General features: G+C 31.2%; 1 protein-coding gene across 1 annotated transcript; it reads right to left on the reverse strand.

Annotated features, from left to right (window-relative positions):
* Positions 1-5,926: 5,926 nt before the first annotated feature.
* Positions 5,927-6,598, reverse strand: LOC126748104 (jerky protein homolog-like). The gene has a single exon (XM_050457107.1). The coding sequence runs from the start codon at positions 6,596-6,598 to the stop codon at positions 5,927-5,929; it is 672 nt and encodes a 223-aa protein (XP_050313064.1).
* Positions 6,599-10,098: the final 3,500 nt, after the last annotated feature.

Raw genomic sequence — 10,098 nt, forward strand, 5'->3', positions numbered from 1 at the left:
TGTGGCGATTTTTAATAAAGTTATTGGTCAAAGATCTTGCATTAATAAGCCCACATAAAAATATTTTTTTTAATCTGAAGTATAGGTATATGGGTACAAAGATAGGTAAAAAATAAGGAAAATAAATAGGGATAGTTTTAAAAAGTTAGAGTTAGAAAAATTATATGTTTTGTATAGCTTGAATAGTATAGTATGAATTTTTGCATATATGTTGCATAACTATTTCGACACCCAAGGAAGTAGCTAGCCAGTCATCTATAAGGCGTCTCTATTTCATCGCAATAATTTGCATGATTATAAAAGTCTGGACTTGCACTTTACTACGATTTTTGGTAGTGCTAGTAAAATCATTACAAATCGCAGAGAAGAATTTTGAGGGACAACAAAAGTTGTTTCCTGTTCCGAAAATGTGATGTTCCGAAAATGTGTGAAATGTGTTTCCGAAAATGTGCGGAATAGTACTCGTACGTGTACAGCAACATTTTTTATAATTAAGATCTGGCTTTGGTTACAAGGGATTGTATAGAATCAATAATATATATTTTTTAAACTGGAAATACTTCAGAAAACATATTTTATCTTGTGTCTTAAAAAAATTGGAATATATTGTCTCAAATTAAAATTATGATGCAAGGCAATTAAGTTATAAAATTAGCATAGAATCAAATTAGGTTGAGTGATATAATTTATTATTTAAGCGATTTTCTCTAAACCTATAATAAATGTTATATTTAATTGGAGCAATTAACTATATCTATTTTTTAGCTTACTGCGTTTTCAAAAATATCTTCCGAATTTTAATGGCACTTTAAAAAAAAAATACTTCTATAATATTAGAATCTTCAATAGGTTTAGCCTAAAAACATGTTTTTAACACCAGTTTGAATTGCAATTTAGACAAAAGGAGAACAAAATTAGCTTATTCTTGGCTACAATGAACGTAAATTTTTCTAACTTTAAATAGGTCTATTCTAATTAATTGTACAGTTTGTAGTTAGAAAAGGCCTATTATTACTGCGGACGAGGCATATTTAACGCATACAGGGTAAATTTTGCGCTCATTACCTTGCAATATCTTTCAGCAATATTCATTAGTCCAATGCAAATTTAAATAACCAAAGGAATATAATATGGTACCTATTTTCCATAAATAGGTAGACATTTTCGTAAAATTAACCTTTCTCAAATAATTGTTATGATAAAGATGTTTAACTTTAAGAGTCTTAATGGGAACGCAACGGGAGAAATATAATCTCTACTGTTTCAGATGTGATAAGGCAAATTTAATATCTAAACTATTAACGTTTAAAGTAGCTGCTGTCATTGAAATTTCAATAAAGCCCTAGCTGTTTGACTTTATGAATGTTTTTAGCTTTTGAAAATATATTTCTGTCTACGTTGACAATGGATTATTTTAATATTATGCTGAATGAAAAATTTAATAAACAGATACTTACTACTTGATAAATTTCAGCTTAAATATTAAAACAAATTCCCATGAAAAAACATATCTTTGTAGCCCTTTTTTTGCTTTACTTTTATTTATTAGTTACATAAAGGTAGACATTTATATATTTAAGGACACAATTGGTATATTATTCGTGTACAAATCAGTCGGTACATTCAATGGGTTTTTAGAACTTTATCTACGATTCAAAAACCGCGCATAAAATATACATTCGTTAATAAATCTTCCTTTTATGTACTGTTTTGCTCTTATTTTGCAGTTGAGCTTCCTTAATGAAGTTTACTTATGATTCCATTACAATTGTAGTAAGATGTCAGAAGTGGGATATCTAGAAGTTAAATTTAGTGGACCATGGTAGCCTTTAACCAAAAGACAGACCAAGGTGGACGCTGAGAAGTTTATTGAGGAGCCGGGTAAAAAACAAAAGAGTAAAATGAGAGAAATAAGATAGGAAATATAGAGAACTATACAAAAATTATGAGTACTAGAATTGGTGGATACAAGAGCAAATCAAACAATTATGAAGCCAAATATCGCGGATAACTAAAGAATTTCACCAACAGCAAAATTAATCCTGGAGTCCGCGAATAAAAAAAGGATTTTGATCGTTGAGCTATATGAAGCTAAATTTACCATTAGTGTAACATCATTCCAGTAGCCAATGTTAGTGGCAGAAATTATGGATGACAGGATTTCCCAATAGCTAAAATTTGATGTATATTCAAATTCAAATCCAAATAAAAAAATCATTTTCTTTTCAAACAGAAAAGATATAACTGGGTACTGACAACAACTGAAGAGGTCCTCATGGATCGCTGATGGCAGTCTTGAGAGCTATTGGCAGTTGTGGTAGCTATTGAACAATTTTATAAGTATTTGTTTGGCTGACGATACATTCTTAGAATTGGCCATGCTTCTCTGAAATCGCTGTTTTAGTTCAAAAATCCTGAAAATCATGAAACCACATGGAATTATAATGCCTACAAGAGTATGACTTTATAATATAATATAAAAAAATTAACATCATTGTGTTGTATTGAAAAACCCTTATTATATTAAAAATGTCATTAATCAAAATACAAATTAATCAAACCAGATGTATTCAGAGCAATTTTATTTTAAAAGCTTAGCAGAGCGCTTTCGGCGTATGAGCCATCATCAGTGCTAAGATTAGTAGCGACAGATCGGTCTAGATGTCATTATCGTAAATGATGACATCTAGACCCATCAAATACCTGATACTACCAGTGAGATACTACCACTCTGAAAGGTTCGCATAATATAAATATTAATTTTATAGTAAAGTTAACTGTAGGCCAACCTAATTTGACATAGTATTTCCCGCCATCTAAGAAACCACAATAAAATGTAAACAAAACATAAAGGAGACCAACGTTCTCCCCTTTTTAAATACTGTTCGTCCTGTCTAGTGTTCTGTATAGTCTTAAATGTGTCTAAATGTTATGTATAATTTTAATAATATCAAATGTGTTCCCACTATGGTAAACTTCTGGGCTTAACTGACAAGTGAGTACATTCCATTCGTTCACCTTTAACTATGATGTTTTTTAAGCATATAACACCCAACTCATTTCAGTTAGCACTGATGATGGCTTATACGCCGAAAGCGCTCTGCTAAGCTTTTAAAATAAAATTGCTGTGAATACATCTGGTTTGATTAATTTGTATTATCCTTAGAGAACCACAGCCACTTCCCTCTTCTAAAAAGTAGAACGCAGTTAGCAAAACCTACAGTGTCCATCCATCAGTGTGTTGACCTGCTGGCCTTATATTTAGAGGAAGAGCGCGCATACAAAGGAAAATATATAATGGATAACCCTTCCTCGAAAACAAATTCCAGAAGCTCTTGAAGTTGTCCAAGCTAACAATCTTAGCGAAGGACGTTTTGCAGTTAATAATGCCTTGGCAAAAGTGAAAGAAGTGTTTACCTGGTTAAACAGTTATGACGATATTGACTAGTGATGCTGACAGTTTTAGAAATGCTCATTAGCCAAGGCCCAAAAGGAAAATAATGCAAAACCTTGTTGATGCAACCTTGGAACGAATTTGTCAAGGACAGTTGCTTCCTTTTTTACTCTTCTCTACTTTTGGTTACTTTAGTAAGTAGCATGGAAACAAATACTTGTTTAAACCTGCAGTCTAATGGAATAATAAGCTAGTTAAATATTGTCTTCGAAGATGACGATTACCTTTGGATATTATTACCCGGATACTCGCTAAGGCTGAAACTCAACAACAAATATACAAACCATCAATATAACCATATAAACCAGCAAATACGCAAATTGTCCATGAACAGGCTAGAAACAAGCTTTCCCTGAAAAGTTACAGAATGAAATCACAAATCGTATAATGACATAAAGGCGAATTATATCGATTCTATTTATAAAGATGATCCATATTGTCACCAGAATCAACGACTTGAGTGTCCTGGATCCAACACTATTCGACAGGCCCCATATTTGATCCTGGAGGTGTTAAATGATAAAGATAGTCAAACTTGAGAGAGGAGTAGTGTCATGAAAATGTGTGTCATCTCACTGGAAATTGTATAATACAGTATTACACGGTATATTTTTACTTAACAAGTTTTTGTTTATCTATTTCTTTATTTTCTTACATCTTTAAATAGAATATTATGAGGTAGCTTTAAATAAAATAATACTTTATTTGCGTACACCTAGAAGTATATCTTCTAGATCACGAATGTTTTAATATGATTTAGATATAGCTTTGACTAGTTTAAATAAGTATACATATCGGACCAAAATAGGTCTTGGATACAGAGTGATATATCAATGTTTAATATTTTATCAACACACAAAATAAAACTCTTAGAATAAACACTATTAATAACATTACAGAAATCTTAGACAGTCACATTTCTTTGAACGGAGATATACATTCTTTAAATAAATTTAGTTATTTTAATGAGTATAGTAAGGAATTTATAGTTTTAAATAAATAATTGACTTACTTACTTTAAATCATATTAACTAAATCTTTTAAATTCCAGTCCTAACTAGAAAGAAAACACATAGTTTGTAACTTAACTAAAATTTGTGATTTTAGATTGAAAGTTATAATAAATATAATATATATTTTCAATTTGATACTAAAACTTGCACTCTTCTGGGCCTTGATTTTATGGATATGCAAATAATTATTATTTAGGAAGCTAAAAAATGAAGGGCTACACTAGTGCAATTTGAAAAAGCAATCGTTTATTGCAATCAGTTATTTAGCTTTAATAAAAGCATCAGAAAACAATCTACAAATAATAATGTTTTAAATGCACACATTTTCATTTTAATACCTTAATGGTTTTGCATTTTTTGGGACTGTAACATTTTGATTGTGGCTTAATTAACGTGATGGATTTTTAACCACCTAGTGTAATAGTAGAGCACATGATATGTTTTGCATAACATAATAGCAAAAGCGCAAAAAATGTGAAGGTTTATGAAAAGTCAATTCTTCATTAAGCATCTGCACTAAATTTATTAACTTGACGCTATAATTAATTATTAAATTACCAAATTAATATTGCGGAAAAGTAATAAAGTTTTTTACTAAAGTGAGGACTTGCTGTTAAATATTCTCAGTAATTAGACTTACAGCATGAGAAGTGAGTGATTACTCAAATTCAAATTCAAAACGTTTATTTGCTAATTTCAAAAATTACAAAACCATTGTACGTATGATCTAAGTAAAGTTAGCAAATAGGAATGCATTTTGATTATAACACCGTTTCTCAACCTCTTAGGTAGAGGTACTTTTAAGTGATACATCCATGAGAAAAAGCAACAAAAAAGGAAACAAAATAAACTTACGTAAAAATATTTTTTTCGATTCATTTTGATAATAAGAGCATATGAAAAAAAAAACAATTTATTTGTATTTATGTACACAGTGCAGGGGTAGGCAACGACTGAATCAGGGAAGCGCAGGAGAGGAAACACATCCAGTATATATAAATATATATACAGTAGAATTCCTCTTAACCGGTCACCTCGGGACTGCATACCTGGCCGGTTGCCGGTTTGGCCGGTTAATCCGAAGTGTTCTTATATATGTATACATAATACATATTATATTACATATGTTCATTATCTATGTTATGTACATATGTATATGTATTGAAGAGAGTATTACACATATATATGAACATAATAAATATAAAATAATGGAGAAATATTCTTTATATAGTTATGTATTTCATATTTACATACATGAAGGTGCTACATCAACAAATATACATATGTACGTAAGTTTAATATGTAATTATTTTTTGAAAAAGTCTGTGATTTTCTTCTGTTTTTTAACCTTAAGTGAATTTCTGAATGCGATATCCCTCCATTTTCTAATCACAAAAACGTCTAATGCTGTTGACTCATGTTGCTGCTCAATGTATTTTAATGCAAGTTCCATTACATTTTAGGCTTCTTCATGAGAAATCGTTTTTTCCTCTTCAATGTCACTACTCTCATCATATTCCTCTGGTTCTTTGGTTGCTAAATCTATGATTTCTTTATTATTCAAAAATTCATTTTCAAGGTGATCGTCACAACTTATCATCCAATTTTCCACATCTTCTGGTTGCAATGCTTCGTTACCCGTTAACTTTTGAAGGTCTTGTAGAGTGGATTTGTTTTCTTCTTCTTCAGTTCCTGCAATATTCGAGATTGCAACTAGATTCTCAACATCTGGCCAAAGTTTTCTCCAAGATTTAATAAACGTTGAAGAGAGCATTTCTTGAGATGCTGTAGCTAACATATAGATAACGTCCTTGATATTGATCTTTTTGATGACTTCTAAAAGATCTTTCTCTTCACTCTCCGAGTGTTGCAGAATTTCAGAAACAAGTTTACGCCTGTATTGTCTTTTTAAGCTTTCGATCACTCCTTGGTCCATTGGTTGCACTAAGCTTGTCACATAAGGAGGAAGATAAATTAATTTTATGTCATCTACATCGCAGTCATGAGGATGGGTTGGAGCATTATCTAACACTAGAACTGCTTTGATAGGCAAGTTAACACTTTTTAAATGTTTTTTAACTCTTGGAGCAAACTCTAAATTAAACCACTCTTTAAACAGGTCTGAATTCATCCACGCTGATTTTTGTGACTTATAATAGACCGGAAGGGACGATGGATTCAAGTTTTTGAATGCCCCTGGTTTCTCAGACTTGCCAATAACGAAAAGAGGAATTTTATGAGTTCCCGCTGCATTCGAGCAAACGGCCACTGTAATACGTTCTTTGTTCTTTTTAAAGCCAGAGGCAGACTGTTTTTGCAGAAAGTTTTTTCTGGTAACATTTTAATGTTTAGCCTGGTCTCGTGCATACTATAAACTTGTTCTGGAGATAATTCCTCTGTTTTAACCATTTCACCAATTTTAGTCTTCAATTCTGTCGCACCTGAAGTATCAGCAGACAGTTTTTCTCCACTTACATGTGCGAAATGAATTCCGTGTCGCTGTTTCCATCGATTAAGCCAACCATCACTTGCCACAAATTCGCCTCCATTATTAATCTTCTGGTGGATAGACAGAGCTTTTTCTTTCAAAATTGGGACGCCAATCGGTGTACCTCTTCGACGTTCCTGAAGAAACCAGATCCACAAAGCTTCATCGACGACCTCGCAAATCGTTTTTTTTTCTCGTACAACGGTTGCCCAGATTCTTATCAGATTCAATTTTCGAACAAAACTCCTCAATCGAATGCCTATCTCTTCGCCAGTCATTTACAGTGCCTTTTCCAACATTAAATTCGGCACAGATTCACCATTATCAATCCGCTTTAACACTTTTAAACGTGTATCCATCGAAACCACAATTCTTTTGCACTTTGCACTCATTGTTAAGGAAATAGTTATGTTTTGTACGTACCCACAGCAAGAACAAACCAAACTGATCCAAACGACAAAATAATCCTATCCAACATCGTTTATAGTTCAGTTCACAGGGATCTCAGACCTGTTTACAACAGCCGAATCGCCTCGCCGGTGAATTTCTTGGAAAATATTGCGTTGCGTTCGGCTGTTGTAAACAGTCCGGTTAATCCGTCGCCCGGTTAATGCGAAGCCTTTAAGAGAAATTATACTGTAATATATTAAAGGTGTATCTTGTTAAATGCGAAACGAAAATGTGAGTGTAAGCTTGACCCAGGACAACTACATGAATATGACACAACCTGAATGAAAAAAAACTATAAAAAATCCAATTCACATTTATCACAATATGTATTTATTTATTAGGTATCAGACTGTGACTGCATTAGCATATTTTTTATGTATTTATTATACTTATAAAAAGAATTTTCTTTAACAAAATGAGGCAAATGGTTCCACAAATGAACTGCAACGTAACTAAATGATTTTTGAAAAGCTGCTGTTGTATGTTGAGGAACCTTAAAAATAATAAATTGTCTGGTATTATGCTTGTGTTCATGCACATTGAAAAGTTTTCTTAGATATGGTGGGTTTCCCGACTTAAAATTCTGTATATGAAAGAGTACATGTGATTTTTGCGTCTATTTGACATTAAAAGAATAAAATGATTATTAAGTTATGGGGTAATATGACTTTTGCAGCAAATATTAAAGGAAAAACGCTTACATGCAGGAATTTTGCACTTTTTGAATAGAAGATGAAACTGAAGATGTAATTGCGTTATTGTAGATTACATCACCATAATCAAATAATGATAATAATAAGGAGTTTGATGAGAATAATGTATAAATCTGAGAATCATCTGCGTATTGTTGTAGTTTTGAATAAGATATAATATTTTTCATATCAGCTACGTATAATCAGAATAATAAGGGTAATAATAGAGATCCCTGAGGTATATCAGTGGTTATAGAAATAAATTCAGATTTTGATTATGAGGGGTGAGAATCAATCTCCGCGTATTAAAACCTGCTGCTTAGACAGGATCTTAGTAAGGGAATTAAATTATTAGAAAAACCAAGAAAATTTAATTTAGCTATCAGTATCATTCATAAGATTTACAAGACAAGTGGTTTTCCAAATTGTTTCCTAAACCCGGATTAACATTCAGGTATCATTTTATAGGAATTTGAAACTGCAATAATTTGATAATACATGTGTCTGTCTAGAACCTTAGACAAAATATGTTAAATACTAATAGGGCGTAGATCTTTAGCTTTATTGGGGTTTGAGACTTTTTCAAATAGTTTAATGTTAGCCTTTTTCCACAAGTCTGGAAATTGATTTTCTAAGATACAAGAATTAATAATATTGAGGAGCGGTTTGCTACATATTGGAAAACAAGTTACAACATCTCTTATTGATAATCCATCATGGCTTCTGAATTAGTACCAATAAATGCTATAATATCTTTTAGAGTAATCTTATTCGTAAGAAAAAAAATTAGTAAATTGGGGAAATTGAAAGCATTGTTATTTTGATAGACGCAAATTGTTTTTTTGTAAGTGGTGTCATTCAATTTATTAGAAGTAGCAAAGAAGTCATTGAGTACATTTGCTTCCGATAATGCAGCAGGTATGTTGTAATAATTTTTTCTTTGTATAACTTTGTAGCTTTTTCACTATATCCCAAAAGGGCTTTACAGATGTTTTAGATACTTTGCGAAAATAAGTATGTTTCTCATGTATGATAGCGTGTTTAGTAAATGTAGTATCTGTCAGTTTAAATAAAATTAGTAATGCATCCAGCTAGCGTATTTACTACGACATACCGCACATTGTAGCGAAAAATGCAGCAGATTCTTATTAACGAGCTCGTTGTACTCGGGTCATCAGTTTAACAAAACCTTTGTGATAAAAGTAAAAAGGAATTTATTTAGTTAGTAATAAATAAGCAGTTAGTGTTATTACCAGTGTTTTATTCCAGTTAAATAATAACCCGGAACATTATAGTAAATTTTTTATATGTAAATTCTTATTACGATAGTACTGGAGACAATTACCACTTTTAGTTTTTAAATATTTTTTATGTCCTTTGTCTCTTAGTTTTATAAGTAGTTTAATGTTATCGGTTATCGATAAAGTAAAAGGCTTACTTTTATTTTTCTTTAGTTTTGTAGATGCAAATTTGTCATTAAATATTTGATATTTGAATTAAAAATGTTGAACTTTTTATCTATATTAGGAGAATAATAAATTTCGCCACATGGTAAGAGGCTAGCAGGCTAGCAGCATTATCAAAGTGAGAGGTAATAAATATAAAAATAAAAGAACATACATACATTTAAAAAGTTAGGTTTAGCAAATTAATAAGTGAATCAATATTTTTAGATATTTTGAAGGAAATTGTGTGTTTATCATTCTTTACTGGACAAATAAAAAATTATTATTATAGTTAAAATATTTCCGCAGTTTAAAATTCTGTGCAGTTACACAATTTAAGAAAATTTTTATCGAATAAAATATGTATTAAAAAAGGCACCACAGTATGCATTAAGCCTAAAAGTAATAAAGTGGAAATATACCTTTAGGGCAGGCTCTGATATAAATTGTTATCGAACATAAAATGTGATTAAAAGAAATCGGTATAGACGGTGTATTTCGAGACTTGTGAAAACTACTGCTAACATGAGAAACGTGTTTTAAATGTGTAAATAAT

This window comes from Anthonomus grandis, chromosome 22 (genome assembly GCF_022605725.1).
Source record: "Anthonomus grandis grandis chromosome 22, icAntGran1.3, whole genome shotgun sequence".
NCBI lineage: Eukaryota > Metazoa > Arthropoda > Insecta > Coleoptera > Curculionidae > Anthonomus > Anthonomus grandis.